Source organism: Dipodomys ordii, unplaced genomic scaffold, assembly GCF_000151885.1.
Source record: "Dipodomys ordii isolate 6190 unplaced genomic scaffold, Dord_2.0 Scaffold30, whole genome shotgun sequence".
Classification (NCBI taxonomy): Eukaryota; Metazoa; Chordata; class Mammalia; order Rodentia; family Heteromyidae; genus Dipodomys; species Dipodomys ordii.
The window spans coordinates 1,949,393-1,974,351 of NW_012267246.1; the positions used below are offsets into that span (position 1 = coordinate 1,949,393).

The window sequence follows — 24,959 nt, forward strand, 5'->3', positions numbered from 1 at the left end:
CTGTGTCACTCTGTGTGGTCACCTTATCCTCACTGTGTCACTCTGTGTGGTCACCTTATTGGTCACCTTATCCTCACCGTGTCACTCTGTGTGATGACCTTATCCTCACCTTGTCACTCTGTGTGATCACCTTGTCACTCTGTGTGATCACCTTATCCTCACTGTGTCACTCTGTGTGATCACCTTATCCTCCCAGTGTCACTCTGTGTGATCACCTTGTCACTCTGTGTGATCACCTTATCCTCACTGTGTCACTCTGTGTGGTCACCCTCGCTGTGTCACTCTGTGTGGTCACCTTATCCTCACTGTGTCACTCTGTGTGATCACCTTATCCTCACTATGTCACACTGTGTGATCACTTTATCCTCACCTTGTCACTCTGTGTGATCACCTTATCCTCATCTTGTCACTCTGTGTGATCACCTTATCCTCACCGTGTCACTCTGTGTGATCATCTTATCCTCACTGTGTCACTCTGTGTGATCACCTTATCCTCACAATGTCACTCTGTGTGATCACCTTATCCTCACCTTGTCACTCTGTGTGATCACCTTATCCTCACCGTGTCACACTGTGTGATCACCTTATCCTCACTGTGTCACTCTGTGTGGTCACCCTTGCTGTGTCACTCTGTGTGATCACCTTATCCTCACCGTGTCACTCTGTGTGATCACCTTATCCTCACTATGTCACACTGTGTGATCACTTTATCCTCACCTTGTCACTCTGTGTGATCACCTTATCCTCACCGTGTCACTCTGTGTGATCACCTTGTCACTCTGTGTGATCACCTTATCCTCACTGTGTCACTCTGTGTGATCACCTTATCCTCACTGTGTCACTCTGTGTGATCACCTTATCCTCACTGTGTCACACTGTGTGATCACCTTATCCTCACTGTGTCACACTGTGTGATCACCTTATCCTCACTGTGTCACACTGTGTGATCACCTTATCCTCACTGGGTTACACTGTGTGATCACTTTATCCTCACCATGTCACTCTGTGTGATCTCCTTATCCTCACCGTGTCACTCTGTGTGATCACCTTTCCCTCACTGTGTTGCTCTTCTGCTCACTGTCACATCACCTTCAACAGGCACAACACCCAATCCGCTGTTCCCCTGAACACCCAGGAGAGACACAAATATTTTTTTTTTACTTTTTGGTGATACTGGTATATCAACTGTGGGCCCCTTGCTTGCTAAGGAGGAGCTTTTGCCAGCGAGCCATGTCTCCAGCCCAGGTTTTTGCTCACTAATTTTGAGAGACTCACTCGCTGCCTGGGCATGTCTGTTCATTCACTATCAGGCTTCCTGGTAACTGGGCAAGAGGATCATGCTGCCAACTAGTTCCTCTGTTGAAGGGGGATCCTGGGATCCAATATGGTCTCAAATTATGCTCCTCCTTAGCTCAGCCTTCTAAATACCTAAGAATCCAGGCATGGGCCATCAGTGCTTCACTGAGAAAATTTATTTTTAAGCTGATATTGGTTAAAAAAAACAAAACGTTTTAAGAAACTTGGTAAGAGGTGTCTGTGCCTTATCAAAGCCGTGCCTGTGCTCCTAGGACGCAGGCTGTGCATCATGAGGACTGCTTCTAAGGGAAGGGAGGGAACAGCTCTGGTGTCTTCGGCAGGAGTGCTGCTGAGGGCTGAATGAGATGGGCTTTTTTTGTTTGTTTTTTTCTGTGCATTTTCAGAACTAGGAGGATCTGAAGTCTCTTTTCCACTGCATACTTTTCAAAGAGCAGGAACAGGATACGTATCACACATCCCTCCTTATTCTAAAGGCTCTTTGAAGACTCCGGCTTCCCAGTCTGTGAGTACTTAGAATCATCTAACCTTTGAAAGGACAAGGAAAAGTTGGGATTTGTATCTTTTGTTTTGTTTTGTTTTGTCGGTTGTAGGGCTTGAACTCTGGGCCTGGGAGCTGTCCCTGCGCTCTTCAGCTCTACCACTTGAGCTACAGCGCCACTTCTGGTTTCCTAGTGATTTATTGGAGATAAGAGTCTCACGGACTTTCCTGCCTGCTGGCTTTGAACCCTGATTCTCAGATCTCAGCCTCCTGAGTAGCTGGGATTACAGGCGTGAGCCACCGGTGCCCAGCAGGATTTGTATCTTTTGAGTCAGGTTCTCAGAGGGTATGTCAGACTAGCCTCCCAGTCCCAGTCCTGCCTCAGGCCTACAGTGCTGGGACCCCAGCTCTCTCCAGGATCTTCGTGACTCCTTCCTGAAGGGGCAGCTCTCTGAGACTGAGCAGGGACGCTATGTCTGACAGGCAGGGAGCAAGCACTGTGGATATGTTAAACAGCTCAGATTAGGGAGTCTTTGTTGCATCGATGAATCTACTCTATTACATTGAGTCTGTTAGATTTGTACACAATACCTTTCAGGTAAAAACAAGTTTTCCAAATAAGGAGCAACCTGCTAAAGGGAAAATAAATAAGCAAATCTCCCAGTGATTTTTTTTTAAACCCATGTTGTTCGTAATGCTGTCTGTCTGTCGTCCCAGGGCTTGAATTCAGGGCCTGGGCACTATCCCTGAGCTCTTTTGCTCAAAGCTAGTTAGTGCTCTACCACTTTGAGCCACAGCACAAGTTCTGGTTTTCTGGTGGTTAATTGTAGATAAGAGTCTCATGGATTTTCCTGCCCAGGCTGGCTTTCAACAGTGATGCTCAGGTGTCAGGTGTCAGCCCCCTGAGTAGCTAGGATTACAGGCATGAGCCACCAGCACCTGGCTGTTGTTAACAATTCTACTTCAAGATTACAGAGAGTGACTTGTTTAACACAGCTCCTGTTTATAGTGGCAGCCCAAAGGAAAGAAATGGTGCTGTTTGGGAGACAAAGAAAAAAGACTTCTTTGGTTTGGCTCTGGCCTGTAATCCTAGTTAGGAGGCTAAAACCTTAGGATCAAAGCCATACCAGGAGGGAAAGTCTATGAGACCTTTGTCTCTAATTAACCTCAGAAAAGTGAAAGTGGTGCACTAGCCTCAAGGGAAAAACTAGCAGCACCGAGGCCCTGAGTTTAAGCCCCAGGATCCCCCCACCCCCAAAAAAGATGCAGGTTCACATTGGGAATTAGTAAGGGAAGATGGATGGATAACCTGGAAAACTCTTTCAACACCTCCTTCTACTTTTTCAACCCCCTCCTTCTGTTCAGGGCCACCTCTCCATCCCATCCCCTGCTAAAGGCCTTTAGCTCTCTCTGACCCCACTGACCTGCAAATCGTGCCTCCAACAGGGTCCCCTCCCCGACCCCTGCTGTGCTACAGCTCCAAACTCCTCTGAAAACATTTCCCCTGGGCCTTCTATGGCAGGTGGTTAGCTGTTCTGATAACTTTATTCAACTATACATAAAAAATTAAGCACCAGGTAAGTGTATGTTATCTGTCTGTTTGTATGTCTGTCTATCCATCTGTCAATGTCATATCCCTTTTACAAAAGCAAGTTTATGTAATTAGAGTGGCAGGGAATATACCACCAGTAGAAGGAAGAAAATGGCCAAAGATAGAACAAAGACACTAAGTTCTATGACAGTGTATTTAAAATTTTAGCCGTAGGGAGGTTGGCATTGCTGTTACTTGCCGTGCTGTTAGGCTTCGGCTAGGTGGAATGAAAGTCTTAGTTGATCCCTCTTTCAGATGACTTAAGTTTCCTCTCATCCATCAGGAATCTTTTACCCAGAGGCCTTCCCTGAATTTTACTCACCCTGCCCATCCTTTGTCATGCCCTTCACAGGGAGAGGGGGGGATGTTTTCAGTTAATCTATCATTGAAAAAGATGGCAGGCACCTGGAGTGGAATGTCAGTACCCCTTTTCATGTCTTCCATACCTGCCTCTGAGTCTGATGCGCCTTAAGCATCAGAGATGGATGGAGGATACATGGGGAGATGGATTGCAGAAGTGACTCTGAGCTGTGGGAGAAGCAGGAGTCTTGGAGGTAACGGTGATGACTGTACAAAGAGCAGATGAGCAGTTTGCAGGCTTGTCAGGCCTTGGCACTAGTTCCATGCTTTCCCACCAGCATGGGGAGTTGAGCAGCAGAGGAGAGCTGTGAACTCAGCTGCGTTTATGGAGGTTAATTTGACATTTGGAGTAACTCATCCCTTGTCATACTATGGTTGATTTTTTTCCCTCAGAAATGTTCTTTGCCCTAGTGCAAAAAATTAACCTTATAATATGTGTTTAAGCCTTCCAGGCCATACACATTTCTTACAAGGAAATGCTCCATGAGGCATGTTTTTGTGTTACCTCGGGGTATTATTTTGCATTTGGTCTAATGCAGTTAGACTTCATGTTAAGCCAGTAACACATAATGTTGATATAACATCCTGAAATCAATTCTGAGCCACTCCTCAAGGCCCAGCATGCATTACAGGGATGTGCTCACCCACAGCAAGGAGTGTCTAAAGTTGGGTTCTAGAAGTTATTTTCTTACAAAGCAATCAGTGTGCACACAGTTTTCAGTCTTTAATTTTCACTAAAAAATTTTTTAAACCACATGTTTACCACAGAAGAAATACTATTTGATATTATGGAGATTACTATTCATTGACTAGAACTGTGAAGAAAATCACTGTGGACGTCCTTGAGGTGGGTGGGAGAGAGGGGCTCGTCCACAACACCCTTGGGTATCATTGAACTCTAACAGACATGCCCACTTTCTAGCTCATGAGAACCTTTGTATACACTCTGATTGGAGTGTAGGAAGCTCACCCCTTATCTAGTCTGGAGTGTGCCTTTTGTGAAACCTGTCAGATTCTTGACAGATTGACCCCACTATATTAGAAATCATGGTCTACTTCCTGCTCCAACAAGCCATCATGCGTCTCTGCACAGGGAGGTTCCCTGAGATTCAAGACACAATGCAGCTCTCCTGAGGGTCCTCTTTCTGACCTGTCAGATTTCTAGAGCCAAAAAGTCACATGCATCCTGACTCTTCAGCCATTAAACACATTCTCCTGTCCAGTTTCATATTTAGTTATTAATTCTCTACTTTGTTTTGGTCTTATATTGTGTGTTTGGGGGTTGTTTTACCTAAATAACATCTATATCAGGAATTCACTTTGACCTAAAGTGTGAGTAACTGTTCTTCAGATTACTTAAAATGTTTTCCATTATTGGCACAGCTAAGGGTTTTGTGGAAGGCTTTGAAGATTGTCCCAGAATGAAGGAAAGTTATGGTCAGATAAGAGAGTAGAAATGCCATGTTCTACTGCAGCCACTTTCCTTGGAGGATAGGGAAAGGCACACATGTTTTTTTTTGCCACCTTATTTGTATTCTGAGGGGCTTGTAAATGTATTTTGAAATTCATATTCCTCTAAATAGCTACTTTTTTGCCATCTTGTCCTTGATTTAGTGAGTTTTGATTTATCCTCGTCTGTGCTGGCTTCCCATGTCCTATCACTAACTTGAAAATAAATTGTGTCTGGCTCCTCTTGCTTCTCTGTAAGGAAGTGGAGTGTTTCACCTAACCTTCTGTCCTTAGAAGTTTCATATTTCAAAGACTAAAAGCATTTCTATAACATTTCCTCGTGGGACTCAAATTCCAGTTAACTCTGTGTGGTCAGAGAGCAGATAGTTATCATTGAATTAGTTCCTTAAATCTCTTGCCTTCAGATACTAGCTGTGGCCCAGTATTAGCTGTTCTGCCACGAGGATCCTCATGTATGATCAACTTGACTGCTGAAGTGACATCTTCATGTCATTTTTTAGGAATGTGTTGAAGCTCACACGGAACCCTTATTCCCCTCCAGGAAAGCCTTGGGAGGGAGGGCTTCCCCCTGGAAGAACTTGTCTCCTACTATTATATTACCATTGTTGCTGTTTCAGTTCCTCCAAGATTCTTTGTGTGCCAGAAATCTTGCAGGAATTATCTCTCAACTTCCTGCTCCAAGGGAAACTACACAATGTAATTTTTTTTTCAACCAGAGAGCTCTCTACTTTGGAAGACACATTAACAAGATACGGAGTAGAATGTGGTTTTTGGTCCTTGCTGGGTGAAGGTTAACTCCCAATCAGATATCCACTGTTTAAGACCAAAATCATAGTCATGAGCCAGTATTTTTCTCTATCATTTTAGATAAGTTGTATTATCTTCCCCTACAAAAAAATCCTAATAGAATATTTGAAGGAAACAGGTCATCATTTCAGGAGCAAGAGGTATTCTAATTCATGCGAAATGGAATGGTGCAGAATGAAACTACATTTACCATCCTAGGACTATCCCACTAGAGCCCCCATCCTCTGTATTGCCCTCAGCATGGGCAGATTCCACACAAGCAACCCAAATGCAAGTCACCCTGAGGCTTGGCAGGACAGGTGTCCCGCCCATGCTAGTCATCCAGAACTGTGGACACGGCGGTCTCATTCCGCTCACTGCTCACAGATGCAGATGTCAGCTGGATGCTCTTATCTGCAGTGGGCACTCTTCCCCCAACTGTCTCAGCCGTGTTCCTCTTCGGCCTCAGCAAAATGATGAAGCACTTGGGAGCAAATATACAGCCCAACAAACCGTAGCTGGATGCCAGGATGGCAAAGATCTCCACGGCCACCTTGAATTTGCCTTTGGTGCTCAAGTAGGCGGGCACAAAAGAGATCCAGATGATGAAGAAGGCCAGCATGCCAAAAGTGATGCATTTGCCTTCATAATAATTATCTGGCAGCTGGCGAGCCACGAAGCTGCTCAGAAAGCACAGGAAGGCCAGCAAGACGTCGACCCCAAACACGACGCACAAAAACTCGATAGAACCCTCGTTGCACTCCAGAATGATCTTGATCACCTGAGACTCCATGTTCTTGTACACCCTCGGGGGGCGCATCAGCAAGTAGGCGATGCATATGCCAGCCTCCACCAGCACAGAGAGCAACACGATGAGCTTGCGAAACACGGGGCGCATGGAGAGGAACCGAGTTTTGGAGGCAGAAATTCTGTAGGCCAGGAAGAGTGAAATGGTCTTTCCCAGAATGGAGGAGAGGCAAAGAGCAAAGCCCAGGGCCAGAGTGACCTGGCGGGCCCTGCAGGACCAGGTGTGTGGCTTGCCGATGAAGATCAGAGAGGACAGCATGATGATGAGGAGCGCCACCTGGATGAGGAAGCTCAGCTCCCGGTCATTGGCCTGCACCAGGGGAGTCCTCCTGTAGAGCACATAGACCACGGTGACCGCCAGCGCCACCAGGGCCCCGAGGATGGACAGGATGACCAGGGTGAAGCCCAGGGCCTCGTCATAGGCCAGGAATTCCACCTCTTTGAGCACACACTTGCTCCTGTCTTCATTAGACCAGTAGTCCTCACCACACTGCGTGCACTCCCTCTCACCTGGTGAAGGAACGAGAGTTCACTGCAGGGCATCTGCTGGTTCTAAATAGTCCAGAACAGCCCAAGGCTGAGAGTGGGAATCATTCAAATCCATAATGTGCAACATGAGAAATGTATCAAAATTATGGTGTTGAAATCACTATAAAGTGTGCAACTATTGTATAGCTTGTTTCTTAATTTTAGCCTTTCCTTCACTTGTCTTTCTAGCAACATGTTTTCAACTGTCTATCAAAAAAGGAACTATTGCACTGTAAACCTCCATGGTCACCAGTGTGGTAATTGCATGTATGAGTGACACTTTCAATTGTTTGTGACTTAAGTTAGTTAAAACACTAGTGGTTTTAGTTGGAAAGAATTTTGTCCTGACTTTGTCTTTTCCTTTTTCAATTCCCAGGTACAAATTTTAAGAATGATGTGTGAATGATTGAGGATACGTCTATAAATAGAAACAATTACTCTGTTTCCTTTTCCTGAGGCAATTTTGGTGTATTACTTGGCTATAAGAGAAGTGGCATATAAGAAAAAGCTATATGAGATGAGTTTATGATAGATTATGAAATAGATCATTACTATTCTTTGGAGAATTCAAGATTTGAATTCCTTTTTGATGGTTTCTGTGAACTGACCTACACTTTTCTAAAAGTAATTTCTCTGTGAATAGTGTGACAAATGAGGTCCTGGGGTTATTGGGTTGCATTGTGCTTTTTTGGGGGGGGCACTTTTTGGATGATTCAACATAGAAAAAACTATTATATAATAATCAGGTGGTGGTGGCTGATACCTGTAATCTTTGCTACTCGGGAGGCGGAGATCTGAAGATTGTAGTTCAAGCTATCCTGGGCAGGAAAGGTCCATGAGACTGATATGTCCATTTAACTACCAAAGTACCAGAAGGGGAGTGGCTCAAGTGGTAGAGCAGTAGCCTTGAGCAAAATAGCTCAGGGACAGTGCCCAGGTCCTGAGTTCATGCTCCAGCATGGATACACATGTGAAAATATTCTCTTCCACATTTCCTGGTGTTGGTCATTTGTCAGGAGATATATTAGAAATAAGAATAAATTCCTTCTGCATGCTTTATGTGACTGTGTACTTGAGGCATAAGGAGAACTCGTACTAATAAGCAGCAAATTAGCTGTGATTAAGAATTCATGAGCAGCAGTTGTAGAATCATTGTACATCATGATTCATGAGTACTTATGGCCTTAAACTCAACAATGTTGTTATTTCCAAGTTAGAAATAATTCAATAAAATGGCAATCCTATTACTAGTGTTTAATATATTTCAGAAACATAATTTAAAGATATTCTTGAATATAATTATTCAAATTCACATCATACATTTAGTATTATCCTTACTTCATTGCTGCAGAGCTTTTCTAACTTGTAAGAACTTTAGAAATTAATGCCAGTGTTACATTTTAGTTTCAGCTGATAGCAGAGCTTAGACTCAAAAGGCTTCACACTTGGTCTTTTTGCTTATTTGCTCATAGCTGATGCTCTGCCACTTGAGCCTTGTTTCTAGTCCAGGTATTTGCTGGTTAATTGGAGATGGAGTCTCTGGATTTTTCTTTATGAACTGTCTTTGAACCATAATCTTTTAGATTTCAGCCTCCCAAATAGCTAGAATTGCAAGCTTGAACAACTGGCACCCAGCATTGTTCTGTTGTTGTGTTTTGTCTTTTTAAATAGTACCAGAACATTCATGATTTGATGTATTTTTGTGATGTTTGTTACACATTATTCATGTCTTTTTTTTTTTAACCAAAAAAGTCTCCTAGGATCTCTTTGACAGTTAATTGCAATTTAATGTCAGGAGAAAATAAACATTTGTACCTGGTTTTTCTGACACATGTCCATCAGCACATGGGATGCAATCAAAGCAGCAGATGGGTTTACCATGACGAATCCCCTTGCGGGTCCCGGGAGGACACACGTCGGTGCACACCGAATAGGGAACCTGGTAAAGATGTGTGCAAAGATTTTCAGCTTGCGTTCTTTGTCTCTGCCATTGTGGGGCTGAAGAAGTACCGGGCTGGATTCCTGTGAAGCTCTGCTGAGCTGCGAAATCTAGGAAAGCTTGATGAATGCAAGTCACACGGTAGGGAGCCCGGACACTTTCTGAAGGCAGACCTTGTGGATGATCCCAGAAATGCAAAACAAAATCTAAACCTTGAGAATCTAGACCAGAATGAATGCATTTGGGACTCTGGGGTGGGGACACTTTGACAGGTGGGCTCCAGTTATGGGGAGTACCTGTCACCCAGGGAATCGCCGTAGGGATTCAGCAAAGCCATCCAAGTATAGTCTTAAAGCTTTCACAGCCAAGCAAGCACGTGAGGCCCTGACTGCCAGCACAAGTTCTAGCAGAGAAGGAAAAAAAAACAGTGAAAGAAAGTTGGTGTTTGAAAAGAAAAATAATACAGACTAATGTTAGCCTTTCTGACTCTAAGGAAGAGACGAAAAACCTGTATAAATAAAATTAAGAGATGAAAATCAGATATCAGCATACACACCAGTGAAATCCAGAAGATAATGAGGGAACACTGACAAATTTATATCCCCCAGACTAGAAGATGTAGAAGTCGCTTCATATCTGAATGCACTCGATTACTACAGTTACCATTAGAGGATAAAAGGACTTAACTAGATCTGTAACAAGTAATGGGTTTCCAGCTGTAAAATATTCCTAACTAAAGGGAAAAAAAGATGAGGACCTGGCAGATTCACAACTCAATTCTACAAGACTTTTTTTTTTTATTTTTGGGTCCTGTTGTGGGGCCTGAACTCTGGGCCTGGGCGCTGTCCCTCAGCTCTTCAGCTCAAGGTTAGCACTCTACCACTTGAGCCACAGCACCACTTCTGGCTTTTTTCTTTTTGCTTATGTGGTGCTGAGGAATCGAACCCAGGACCTCATGCATGTAAGGCAAGCGCTCTACCACTGAGCCACCTTCCCAGCCCCTCTACAAGACTTTTAAAGAAGAACAAACACAATACTCCTCAAACTTCTATATGAAATGTAAAGGGAAGGATCATTACCAAACTCCTTTTATGAATCCAGTATTTTACTTGTTTCAAAAGTAAAGGTCATAAGAAAAGGAAATTATAGTTCCTTCTCTTTAGTAGGCAAGGTTTTTCAATAAAATATTTGTAAACTGAATCCAACAACATAATCAACAGATTGTACATAAAAAAGATGGGCTGGGCACTGGTGGCTCACACCTGTAATGCTAGCTACTCAAGAGGCTGAGATTTGAGGATCGTAATTCAAAGCCCAGGCAGGAAAGTTCGTGAGACCCTTATCTCCAATAAAACCAGAAAACTGGAAGTGATGCTGTAGCTCAAGTGGTAGAGCATTTGCCTTGAGCTGAAATGCTGAGGGACAGTGCCCAAGCCCAGAGTTCAAGCCCCACAACCCACACACAAAGTAAGCAGTAGCTTTTCTATATACCAGCAATGAACAGACTGAGAAAAACATATCAGTAGAATTCCATTAAAAATAGCCTCAAGCCGGGCGCTGGTGGCTCACGCCTGTAATCCTAGCTACTCAGGAGGCTGAGATCTGAGGATCGTGGTTCAAAGCCAGCCCAGGCAGGAGAGACTGTGAGACTCCTATCTCCAATACACCACCAGAAAACCAGAAGTGGCGCTGTAGCTCAAGTGATAGAGCACTCGCCTTGAGCTGAAGAGCTGAGGGACGGCGCCCAGGCCCAGAGTTCAAGCCCCACAACCGACAAAAAAATAAATAAATAAATAAAAATAGCCTCAAAAATACCTAGGAAAAAGTGTTAATCACAAGGGAGGTTAAAAAACAACAAACAAAAAAACTACAGTGAAAACTATAAAATGTTGAGGAAGGAAATTGAAGAAGATACTAGAAGCTAGATCTCCCATGTTCATGGGCAAAATCAATACTATGAAAATGGTTATTAATGCAATACTTATCAAACTGCCTAATTGATTCTTCATAGAACTAGCAAAATCCTTAAATTTATATGGAAGAAGAAAAATTCCTGAAGAACCAAAGCAATCTTGAGTTAAAAAGTGCAATTGTATCACAATACTAGATTTCAAACCATACAACAGAGCCATAGTATGGGATAGCATGGGACTGGCACAAAACAGAAGATCTCTAAGTAAGCACATGCAGCTGCAGCATCTGAGTTTTGAAAAAGTGGCCCAACACCTAGCTGGAGAAAAGAAAGGCTGTTCAACTAATAATGCTGGAAAATTGGGAGATCAACATGCCAAGACTGAAACTAGATTTGTATCTCTTGCTTTGTGCTAATATCAGTTCAGAGTAGATAGAGATTTTACATAAGACCTAAAACCTTGAAATAATTGTAGGAGCGAATACTAGAATATATCTGCACATCTAGAGAAAGAACTAGAACATATCAGCAAATGGTAGAGAAAACACTGAGTGATACCTGCACAGATAGTGCCTTTCTGAGTAGAACTTCACCATTCAGCAAATAAGGTCTAGGAATGGCGAATGGGATTTCTGTTAAACTAAAAGGTCAGTGTACATTAACTTTCACTGGATTGGGTGTACACCACACATAAATTTGTAATTGTGGGGTGCCATGACTGTCTGAGGGGATTGAGGGGAAAGAGAATGTTTGATGATGAACAGTACTGACTGAAACACATTGCATCTGTGAGTAAAGACAAAATTAAACTCACAGAAAGCTGTTACTAACAGTCCTTGTTCATTTGTTTTCTGCAGCAATATCACTATTAAGATCCTGTGAATCTTCCTTTTAACTTACTGTGGCTGGTTACCACCCACTGAATGACAACTCCAAGATGTAGCTGTTTGATGATTCCCCAGTTCCTATGCATATATAGCAGTATGTTCAGAAAAGTTTGCACGACGTATTATTTCATCAGATTGTAAGCACTTAGAGGGCAGTGAACTTTTTGTAGTGCTATTAGTAAATGTCTATTATATTTGTATTGAAATATATATGAAGCAACTAAAAAGACTCTGCACTAGAAGAAAATAATCACCAGTGTCAAGAGACAACTCTATCTGGCAACAGGTTAATCTCTAGAATATATAAAAAGCTCAAAACAAATCCTCCCACATAATCCAGTTAATACATGAGCAAACAAAATTGAACAGACCATTCTCCAAAGAATTACGAATTGCCAGTAACTGAACAAAGAGCTATTTACTGTCCATAGCCATAAAGGTCATGAAAATAAAAATACACTAAGGTATATCAAATCAGCCCTATCATGATTGCTGTCATCAAGAATGTGAATAACAATTGGCACTTGCTCAACTATGTCCCAATTTTTCCTACCTGTGCAGATGTGTTCTAGTGCTTTCTCTATGCAGATATGTTCTAGTGTTTACCTGTGGCCAGTATGTGGGGGAAGTAGTCCTTACACACTGTTGATGGGAATTGCCACTTTGGAAATCAAGATGGAAACTCTTGATGAAACTAAACTCAAGCTACCATATATTCTTGGACATATAGTCAAAGGAATTTAAAGCACTATACAAGAGGTTCTGTAGACCATATTCATTGCATCACTGTTCACAATAGTCAAGCCCAGGTGCCTATCACTAGGTAAATGGATTAAGGAAATGTGGCATACATGTAGAAGAGAGTATCCAGCCAAAGAAAAGAATGAAATGTCATTTGCAGGAAAATGGATGAAACCAAAATAATCATATTAAATGACAGACACCAGACTCTGAAAGACAAATCCCTCATACTTTCTTTCATTTGAGAAATGTAAATCATAAAAGTAGAGGGATAGGCCTGGTACCAGTGGCTCAAAGCTGTAATCCTAACTACACAGGAGGCTGAGAATTGAGAATCAAGGTTTATAGCCAGCATGGGCAGGAAATTCCATGAGACTCTTATCTCCAGCAAAAAGCTGGAAGGGAGTTGTAGTTCAAGTGGTAGAACATTAGCCTTGAGTGAAAAAGCTAAGGGACAGTGCCCAGGCCCTGAGATCAAGTCCCAGTACTGGCACAAAATAATAGAGGGGTATGAGTGGAAAATGAGGCTTTGGAGGAGGGGGAGGGAAGGAGAAAGAGTTGAAGGGGAAAGGTGAAGGTACTGGGAAGGGGGCTTTGATCTGTTATACTGTCTATGTCATGTAACTCCCATGATAAATGCTCAAAGAATTTCAAGGGGCCACCAGGAAGGATGAAGAAAATAACAGTATCTTGTATTTTAAGTACATCAAAGTACATTTTGGGTATGTATGAAAATATTCAGTGACTCCCTGATAAGTGGATGCTAAATCCAAAATGTTAGGTGATTCGACAAAATTAACAGGACTTAAGAAACAAAGAACTCCCACTCATCTGGTCGAACCACTACTAAATATCCCCATGCTGCTGATCACATGTATGGTGTATATGTGTACACCGTTATATGTTATAGACTGTGATAGACAATTGTTCCAGGAAAGTTAGAATGAACTTGTGACTTTAAATGAGCATCATTATTCCACAATACTGTGAAATTTGGGAAATTATGTAATCACTTAATCACAATTTTAAAAAAAGAACCTCAGGGAAGGTAGGGAGGGAAGGGATGGTAGGGGGAAAACAATGGAGGGGGTAACAATGCTCAATAGGAAGTGTACTCATTCTTGCTCATGTAACTGTAACCCTCTGTATAGTATCCTTACAATAAAAAATTTTAAAAAAAGAAATTCAAAAAAAAGAAAATATTCAGTGAAACAGTAATATATGTTACTTTAATAGGGAAAGGAGAAAAACAGTACTGAGGAGAAAGAGTAAAACTAACCTTTGATGATTCTGTGTTCCAAAATATTGGTGACTCCTTTTTGAAGCGGAGTTCATACTTAGATTCTTTGAAAGTATATTCTCCAAGCTTTATGAAGGCAACTTCTCCATTATCATCTAATTGCCAGTTTAGAATATCATAGTTTCCTTCTTTTATATCTCCACTTTCATCAAACTCTACTTTCCTTCCATCATGTGTTGTAAATCTAAGACTACTTACATATTCCGTCAGCTAGAGACCAGGAAAAAATGGGACATGCAAATCATTAAGTATTCACTTATCTAGAAAGCAGAATTGTGCAAAGAAAACAATTTCAGACTCATATTTAATTCACAGTATTGATTTTCTTCTTCTTTTTTGTATGTATGTGAAGATTCAAACGTGAGGGATGTTTTCCAAACAGATGTGCTATAAATGTAAAGTGCACATTGGATCACATTTACTTTAAAAAGAAATGTGTTAACTACCAAATAAAAAATTTCACCTTAATATTGATGAGCGATCCTTAAGTGGAGGGTCATACAGATCTTTTTTCTTTCCAATTTCTTCTGGATAAAATGTAGACATACTAGGCCCAAGAACTGACCTTAAAATAAGTGGTAGTGCACCATCTCATGGACGGTGAAGTAACAAGATAAAGGAATGGAGGTACCTAAGTTCCTCTGGCTTACGACGTAAACTTTAAATTTCTATTATGTGCATAGGAAAACAAAACAAAAAACCAACACAAAAAGCAGTCTGTGTAAGACACCGTCTTAGGTGCTTTTCTATATTTACAAAAATCCTAATGATTATTCTATTAACAATTAAGAACTGAAGGAGTTCATTTAAGTTACTGGGGAATCCTTTTAGTTGGTCATCATAGGAAAACATCTACTAAGTACCATAGCAACCAGTATATTCAATGGCATGGATTCTTGTAATTCCAAGCTACATTGAGAGAGGAAACAACAACTTACTTCCTGTGGTTGAAAAGTAGGTATATATGGACAGAACTGGTCTGGCCCTTTAAGTTCCTCACATCTGCTGAGCTCATCCAGGGCATAAGCCAGAGTATACACAGCTTGTCTGACATTGTTTGTGATTCTCAGCTGAGACACGTCCAGGTAGGTATTTTTAAGATCTTCCAGCCTCTCCTCTCCAGTACACAACCGATCAGATGTGGCCTCCAGTCGGTCCTCTTTCCCAGTCATATTCACTCGGTGGTCCAGATTGTAAGGAACACTGCTATTGGGCCAAGTACAGTTAAATGCTGTCTGCCAGAATTCGATGGTCAGGACATCATTTGGATCCTTGCTGGGATGCACGTCATAAAGAAATTCTTTCAACCCCGGGATGTCACTTCTTGGCACTGCAAACCCAATACTTCCACCAAAATAGGGGAAGTATTCAGGCTTTGCCAAGAGGGCCGAGGTGATCCATGCTTCGCTCGCTATCCATGTCCTGTCCGTTATGTTGTGGTACACCATCTCCAGCACGAAGGGACTGAGGTCCAGATCAGAGGCATACAGCACGATGACTTTGGCGGAGGAGCCTTTAATAGCATTCACAGCCTTTTGCATTTTCTCATTGGAATAGACTTTGGGGATGGTTTCAGAGAATGCAACGCAGAGGTTGGCACTCTCCAAGTTTTCTTTAAAAACTTTTACACCATATTTTCCATAGTCGTCATCAGTTGCAATCGTGCCCACCCACACCCAGCCAAAGTGCAGGATAAGTTTCACCATGGCCTGGGACTGGATAGTATCACTGGCTATTGTGCGAAAATAACTTGGAAACTGGAATTCGTCACTGAGAAGTGAGCAGGTAGAAGCATAACCCACCTACAATTGGAAACAACCATGCACTTATTAGAAAACAAAGCCAGTGGCACAATTTCAGGTTGTACTTACAGAGTGGGATGTAAGAGTCCATCCTTTGTAAACACATTTAATGCACAAGCACACCCCTGGACCCCTCCTTCTAGTCACTAGTGGAAGGCTGTGGACACATTGGTCCCTGCCACACCAAAGGGCTGGGGAAGGGTAGTAATGACAATGAGGACATTAAGACGGGATCACCAACCGGGCTGCCATCTGCTCTTTCCTTTATACTCTGTGACACAAATTGGCTGCCTTGAGTCCACCACTTAGGGCTACCCTCCCATCCCAAATCCCCTGCCTATAAAGGATGGAGTGAGTGATTCATAATCCATTTCATTGTCCCACTCTTCCCTTTCTCCTCCCTCATTCATTCATTCTAGCTCTCCCTCTCCAGTGCTTTCTTTCCTTCTCCTGTTTCCTTTCTTTGCTCTGACAGAACTTCAGAGCATGGTGGTCTTCGCTTGAGAAAGAGGTCAGGAAATCCCCCTTTAGTACTGGAGTTAAGCCATGCTCTCCAGCAAATCTCATGAAGGCTCTTGTTTTAAACACACCTGATAAATGAAGTGTGATTTCATATCAAGTGGTAGGCAGTCCTAGTGTGTATTCTCCATCTTGTAAAACCACAAGTTCCTAACCATTTACCACGCTGCTGCTGTGGCTCACCCTCGACCTAACCAGCTCTACCTCAGAGAACATACGTCACCTCCCTTGTTCCAGCAAATATCACTAATAAGCCACCTCCTTCTGTATTATAATTCCACAGCTTTGCAACTGTCATTTCCTTCAAAACGAGTCCTGCATTTTCTTTCCCCTAACTCTTCTATCTTTGTTCCTTTGGGTAAAGATTACACTCTAGAACCACACTTAACAGTCAACGTTTGTTTGAAAAAAGCTCAGGGATAATACGAACACCCTGCATTCAAGCCACAGGACTGACACAAATACATATACATATATTCTAAGGAAGGAGCTGAATGAGGCAAGGATGTGTAGAAAGATGATTATGTTATGTATCAATTTAAAACAAAATTACAATAATGCCTAGATTTATAGATACATAGATATGCTTTTATAACTAGTTAGCATAATAAAAATAATGCAAACTTAAAATGACAAGAAAAATTCCATGTAATATGTGGAAATGCTTATTTGAAATACTCTTTAAAGTTATTATAACAATATAAAATTCATGTGCACAATTGCCATAGACATGGTGAACATTATTCAGCATAGGGTTGTTTTCATTACTGGAGTTGGCTTATGATATTAATAAACCAATGAAGCATAAAAATAATGACAAAGAATAAGTAATAAACTCGACTATGCAAAAACTTAAAAGAGCTTGTGTGAGGATCAAGGATACATCATTTCTAATTCTCAGCAGTTTACCAGTGTGAGACCTTAAGTAAGTTTCTTACCTCTTCTGACCCTAGAATTCCCTAACGTGGCATTTAGATAATGATTATGAGGATGCTGAATTTAAGAATTTCTACCTCTGATGTGAAAGTGTATGTTCTTCTCTTCAGGATTACTTCAAAGTGTTAGGGGAGAAAACCTTTCTAAAGGTTTCTAGCCTGTGTTTTTAACCATCGTTGGTGTTTAGTGGAAGACAGAACTTGAAACATTCAGAGTTGAGCTGAGCTGACCATTTAGCTCACAGCAAAGTAATGGACAGAATCAACCTTTTCTCAGTTCTTCAGTACTTCCCATTCTTCCTGTTTGAATTCTCTACTAAATCCTTTGCAGATCTGCATGGTGGGGGATGTAGCTCAGTGATAGTGCCATTGCCTGGCCTGGGAGGGTTGGGGTGTGATCCCCGGCACCCTGGCACATTTGGTAAAACAACTGTCTTAAAAACAATCTTGAAAAACCATGCAAATGATACGTCCCTTACCTCAGTAGTATAAAGGAGCTTAAGCACCACTTACATTAATAATCCCTAACTTTTGACTCTAATGACAAACACTTGGAAATAATCATAGATCTTTTTTCTACTTACTTAGTAATCTTTTCTAATTCCATCTACCTTCATGATGGAACGTGTCATTTTCGACTCTCAATATATATTATTTTAATATTAGGATCTCCCAAGTTGCTTTGATGAACATTTTTTTCTAGGACTCTGCCAGTCTGGCAGCATATGAACCCTTAGGGTCATGTATCATTACCACTAATAGGCATAAAGATCATCACAAGTACAGCGTCATCTACTGATCAATCAACGAGTATTTTTATCCATGACCACAGTATTGCTGAGTGTTCTGTCTACCGAGGGCCAAGGTACAAATCACTAGACCCACCACCTCATCATTAAGCACAGGAGTCTCAGTCTTGTCTCACTAGGCAGTAAATCATCCTTGCTGACAGGACACAGGAACTGGGCCCGCATCCTCACGGCACCCCTGCTTGCCTTTATAACTTAGCCCAACCTCCCCTCCGCTCCTTGTTTGCTTCAAGATCCACATGCACAGGTTCTGTTTGTATATGATAAAACCAGCACAATATCCTGAGATACCTGAGGCAAAAAATACAGTCCTAGCACTCTTGAAGCAGCAATCGATAGGGCTGAGCCTCCTGATCCAACAATTCCTGCCAGATAGGCGCCAGTGCTGTTTCTCATGTTGGGTTTGTTTTCTTCCTGCCCCGTGAGCATGACCAAAGCTGACTCCATTGCTTTGGACACGGTGCAACATGTATCAAAGATCTGATAGCCCAGAGTGTGCTTGGGCAAAATGTCCTTCCTCTCATTGATCTCCTGGATGGTGTGGATCATGGTCTTCATCCAGCGGAATCCTCGAAAGTTGAACCTGGAAGGGAAATCACTCTTGTAAGGCACATCAGTGAGCAGGGCTTGGATACCAGGGTGCATTTTGCTGGAACATCATCAGGTAACTCAGCTTACTGAGCTTGCTTTTATTTAATCACTGATGCTACAAAGCTGAAAGATTCAATTACAAATTGTATTCACTGTGACTGAATATATTAGGAAGGAACTTTTTATGTTTTATTGCAGATTGTCAGTTTTGAACTCAGGGCCTGGACACTGTCTCTGATCTCTTCGGCTCAAGGTTAGCCCTGTACCACTTTGAACCACAGCACCACTTCCTGTTTTCTGGTGGTTAATTGGAGATCAGAGTGTCATGGACTTTCCTGCCAGGACTGGCTTCAAACCGTGATCCTCAGTTCTCAGCCTCCTGAGTAGCTAGGATTACAGGCATGAGACACCAGCTCCCAGATGCCTGGCTGGGAAAGAACTTTTTAATGTTTCTTTTGGGGGCTGGGAATGTGACTTAGTAGTAGAGTGCTTGCTGAGCATGCATGAAGCCCTGGGTTCAATTACCACATAAAGTAAAAAAGTAATAATAAAATTATATTTAATGTTTCCTTTCCTGTGTGTCTTACGTATTGTAATATTGTGAGATGTAGATGTATCTTTTCACAGAAACATTAAGTTTTTCTTTTTGTGATTCTTCATAAAACCAGACACCCAGGGATCCCTAGCAACCATTCTCCCTGTGTATGGAAGTTCCTCTTGTCACAGAAAGTTCTTGTCTCTCTTCCTTTACTTTGTCTTGTTTTCTTCTGACACTGATTATAAAAGTACTTTTTATAGAAATATCTACATACTACTTTATGTACTTAAAACAGTACACTATGCTATATATACTATGACTCCAGTGACATGATTTTTTCCTGCCATAGATGGATTATTAGAGATCATTGATGGTGTCCATTTGCAATAAATTTGTCTGTTCAGTGAAACTACATTGACAGTATGGGCACGTTTCCATCATTGTGCAATTATAATTAAAGAAATTATATAGAAGTTGAATATAATACTGAGATAGGTAGTAAACAAAGTGAGTTCTGCATACGTTGTATATGAATATGTGCAGAAGGACCAACAGAAATTTTCTATAATGAATACAGATAATTACTGCAAGGATTCTGCTTGAGATGATTTTGCTTTCAATCAGTCACTTCTATCACAACATCCACAGTGTTATTAAACAGGATATCCCCTTTCCCTCAAAAATGTTTCTAAATCTTAATCTAGACAAGAATGAAAATACTCCCTCCCTGTTCAAGCTCATTGTCATTCACAGATCTGAAAAATAGTTAAAAGTAGAAAATTTTCTTTTATATACTTTAACTGATATATAAATAGTATATATATATATATATAACTGATATAAAAATAGTATTTTCTAAAATTATGAATTTCTGAATCTTCCATGAAGGAGTGTTAAACGTTGGGTGGGTAGAGACAAGAGACACTTGTGACTATTGTTAATGAGATAGAACCATAGAACCATTCTTACGAAGTATACCGAAAAATTAAAATCCAAGTAGTATCCAGTCACATAGTTGATTTGGGTAATTCTGAAACAAACCATGGTCAGGGAATTATTTTTAAATGAGATGTGCTTATCACCAGTGTTTCAAGTATAGGAACTATGTCGTATTATTCTTGATAGAATTTATGTTTACATATATGTATATAGGCTTTTCCATAAATAACTCTGGGAAAATGACTTTCAGGTGCTCTAGCTAATAGTGGAGAACAAATCAATACATTTTATTTATGTAAATTAGAGCCATGTACTAAGAACACCTCCAAATTTTTGCTTCATCTCACTGGTAGAAATGAAGACTTTTGATAAATAATGCATTGACTCCAGCAAAGCTCTTGTATGAAGTTGCCCTTTCCTCCTCCTCTTTGCTTTACTCTCAAAATGGAAAACAATTCAAAAGGACTACAATGGTGTAGTGCTTTATTCAAAGGAAAGTTGATGCTTCCCTCCAAAAACATCTCAAAACACAATGTCTGAAGTAAGATGAAAGAAGATAAATTAAAATCAGGGATTTTCTTTTTTGGTGTTGGGGATGGAAGCAGAACTTCGTGAATGCTAGGCAATAAAGCCTTTTCCCCTCCTTCCCCTTCCCTTCCTTTTCTCTCTTCCCCTTCCCTTCCCTTTCTCCCTTCCCCTTCCTTCTCTCCCCTCTCCTTCCTTCTCTCTTCTCCCTTCCCTCTTCCTTCCCCTTTTCCCCAATACCCCTTCCCTTTCTTTTCTCCCCTCCCCTTCCTTCTCTCCCCTCTCCTTCCTTCTCTCTTCTCCCCTCCCTCTTTCTTCCCCTTTTCCCCAATACCACAGAAGAGTGGTAAGTTTGAAAGAGTGGTTGGTTTGAATTTCTGGGATTTTTTCATATGTAAATTCTGTGTGTGTGTGTGTGGGTGGGTCTATCATAATCCATTCTTACTTTGCCTACAACAGATCACTAGCAAACCTGATTTTTGACCAGCGTGGATTCCCTTTCCTGACAGGACCCCCAGGTGGGCACCACAGGGCAGAGGCCTTCCAGCAGCTGAAGGAATCTTGACATCAGCCTCAGGTCAGAAATTCACCAGTGCCACACACTGAACATTTTCACTGCTTTAGCCAAGTCACTGAGCAGCCACACTGCAGAGTTCTCAGTGCAGCTCAGAGCTGAATGCAAACACCAATCAGGGAGAGTCTGTTTAACAGGGTCTGAGATGCAAAGCCAGACTCAACCTCCTATCAAGCTCTCTGGTGAGCTCTGATGCTGCTGCTGGCTGTGTACCCCCCTCTGAGGGGGACCCCTACACCATAGGAAACTACTCTTCTGACACACAGAATTGAGAAACATCCACTGGACCCTGAGCAGTTCTGAGAATGTCCATCAGGGGAAGCTGAGGTTTGGGAACCTGAGTCCCTATCCTGACTGGGGTAGAATCATGGCTCCAGTTGGATACTCAGGCCCTGCCCGCCGCTCCTCACCCACACCTGCAATTGATGACAAGACTTGAACAGCTTACCCTTCACATTTGGCTGACACTGGCTCCAAAATAGACTCATTTGCTGGGATGGTCCTGGAGTGAATAGGAAACAGACCTCCAATAACAACGGAATGGTTTTTGGCATCCACATATCCATTCAAATCAAACTTGCCCAGCAACCTGCAGGTTACTTCCTCGTCTTCCTCTTCTTCTTCTTGGCCTTTAGTGCCCAACTTGACCCATACAAACAGCAGAACTCCCAGAACCAGGTATGTCCTTCTGCTGGCCATCTCAATGCCAGTGAGCAAGGCAAGTGGTATTGAAATCGCAGGTGTTTTCATGAGGCTCCTGGGTGGAGCATCACTGTGTGCTCATCCCACTGGGCTTGGCTTGCTGCTACTTGCTACATAATTGTCATGTCTGCCACTCACAGCATCTCAGGCACTGACAATTTATACATCCAGATGAGTAGAATAATAGTAATTCTGAGAAGAGCTGACATTCCTGTCTTGATTAGCAATAATCCTCCATGAGCTTTTAATAGGATTCACTTCCCAGGTGTCACTCCCTTTGTAGATTCCTTTCCTGGTTATCAATTCTAGCCGCATTTATTGTCACCTCAACAACCATGTGGGAGCTTCTCCGTCCTCAAAAGTGAGGAAGAACTTTCTGCTTCTTGACAAAGTACCAAAAGAGGGGACTTTGGGCCTGTCATTTTCTTTCAATTTAGATAAGAAAATTAAGAATAAAACATGGGGTTTTAATAGACTTTGTCATTTTGATTATGTGTTCTACAGTTTTTTCTTAGTGTAGTGTTAAAACTCACTGTGTCTGTGCCTTCTCATCCGTGACGAAAATGACGACGGGCTGCTGTGGAAAATTTGGTTGAGTTCATGAGAGATAATTAACGTGTCACTCAGGGCTGCCTCTCGCTTCACTCCAGGTGAGGTTCTGTCCTAGGCTCCCTGTGCGGCTGCTTCCTATCACTGGTTCTCTCAGGTACTGTTTCCTGCCTCTTCCCCTTCCTTTCCCTCCTCACTCCTCCCTCCCCTCCCCTTCCTATTCTTCCTCCCTTCCTAGCTTTTTTCTTCTTGTTATGCTGAAAGTTAGACTCAAAGGCCTCATGAATGATGGGCAAAATCCATTCTGCTCTATCTTGAGCCCTTTCCTTCTCAATTTCTTCATTGGCCCTACTCAGAAACATCCCCAGAGCTGGGAAGGTGGCTTCATGATAGAATGCTTGCCTAGCATCCATGAAGCCCTGGGTTCCATTTCAGTACCACATACACAGAGAGCCAGAAGTGGTGCTGTGGCTCAAGTGATAGAGCACTAACCTTGAGCAAAAGAAGCTCAGGAACAGTATCCAGACCCTGAGTTCAAGCCCTGGGACTGGCAAAAAAAAAGTAATATCATCAAATCTCAGAGCCTGGGCATCGTCCCTGAGCTTCTTTTTGCTCAAGGCTAGCACTCTACCACTTGAGCCACAGTGCCACTTCTGGCTTTCTCTGTGTATGCGGTACTGAGGAATTGAACCCAAGGCTTCGGGCAAGCACTCTACCGCTAGGCCACCTTCCCAGTCCCGGTCATTTTCTCTTGATTCCTGCTCTAGATTTCTGCTCCTCCTGGAGAGAATGCCCCTTCTAGGATAATGATGTGTGCCACTGGTACTTGGGCGGATGAAGTACACAGGGACAGAAGAGAGAAGGTACTGGGCAATGGTGATGGTTGCAGTAGATTATACATGTGTATGAAAAATGGAATTATATGACCCAATATAAGTTGTAAAATAAAAGTAGAGTTCAATGAAAAGTTATATGGTGTGCATATGCACATATGCATAGATGGACATATCACAATGAAACCACTTTGTACAGTTAAGATGTGCTATTTAAAAATTGAAAAGAAACATTTTTTCTTGGTGGATAAATTCAGTTTCCCCCAGAATTCAATGCAGCCACCCTATCAGGAGCATATCAGGAAGAATCTGTAGACTCTAAGATCATAAAAAATTTTTTCCAAGGTATTTTATCTAGAGGAAGCAATAAAGATCCATACAAGTTGAAATGGAAGGAGTTTTGATGTAGTTTTATTTATCATAATAAAAACAAATGAGAGTATACAATAGGGAATTTTAAAATCAATTAAAATCTAGTCACAGTGTGGTATAAAGAGATATTTAATTTGTATTTTGGACAAACACTTGGTCACAAAAAATCTTATAGTAGCTAATAGGCATATAGAATTGCTTTCTAAATTTGTAAAATTTACTGATTCCTCCTTCCTTCCTTCCTTCCTGCCTGCCTGCCTGCCTGCCTTATTCTCTTCTTCCCTTTCTCCCTCTTTCCCTCCCCCTTCCTCCCTCCTTTTCTTTCTCCCTCCTTTCCACCCTTTCTTTCTGCCTTCCTTGCTGAGAAGACCTAAGACTGGTTCTCAGGGGACGCAGCTCTAGAATTCTTCAGAGTTTGGCTTTTGTCCATAAACAGTGGTTCAGTGGGTCAACAAATGACCCTCAGAAACAGCTGGTGAAGAGTCCAATGTGAGTGTCTAGTGCGGGTATGAGCTGGGAATCCAGTGTGAGTGTCTGGTGTGGGTGTGAGTCCAGTGTGAGTGTCTGGTGCAGGTATGAGCTGGGAGTCCAGTGTGAGTGTCTGGTGAGAGGTGAGTCCAGTGTGAGTGTCTGGTGAGAGGTGAGTCCAGTGTGAGTGTCTGGTGAGAGGTGAGTCCAGTGTGAGTGTCTGGTGTGAGGTGAGTCCAGTGTGTGTGTCTGGTGAGAGGGGAGTCCAGTGTGTGTGTCTGGTGTGGGTGTGAGGTGTGAGTCCAGTGTCAATGTCTGTGTGGGTTTTGGCTGGGAGTCCAGTTTGAGTGTCTGGTGCAGGTATGAGCTGGGAGTCCAGTGTGAATGTCTAGTGCGGGTCTGAGCTAGGAGTCCAGTGTGAGTGTCTGTGTGTTTGGGCTGGGAGTCCAGTGTGAATGTCTAGTGCGGGTCTGAGCTAGGAGTCCAGTGTGAGTGTCTGTGTGAGTTTGGGCTGGGAGTCCAGTGTGAGTGTCTAATGTGGGTGTGAACTGGGAGACCAGTGTGAGTATCTAGTGTGGGTGTGAGCTAGTAGTCCAGTGTGAGTGTCTGGTGTGGGTTTGGGCTGGGACTCTAGTGTGTGTCTAGTGTGGGTGTGACCTGGGAGACCAGTGTGGGTGTCTAGTGTGG

At 42.3% G+C, this 24,959-nt stretch overlaps 1 protein-coding gene across 1 annotated transcript; it reads right to left on the minus strand.

The window, feature by feature from the left end:
- Positions 1 to 6,336: 6,336 nt before the first annotated feature.
- On the minus strand, positions 6,337 to 22,047 carry LOC105985606 (vomeronasal type-2 receptor 1-like). Its single transcript, XM_013016205.1, has 6 exons — positions 21,797 to 22,047; positions 18,473 to 18,764; positions 15,055 to 15,918; positions 14,096 to 14,326; positions 9,153 to 9,276; positions 6,337 to 7,319 (listed from the first exon to the last, which is right to left on the minus strand). Exons 1-6 carry the CDS (start codon positions 22,045 to 22,047, stop codon positions 6,337 to 6,339), a joined length of 2,745 nt encoding a protein of 914 aa, XP_012871659.1.
- Positions 22,048 to 24,959: the final 2,912 nt, after the last annotated feature.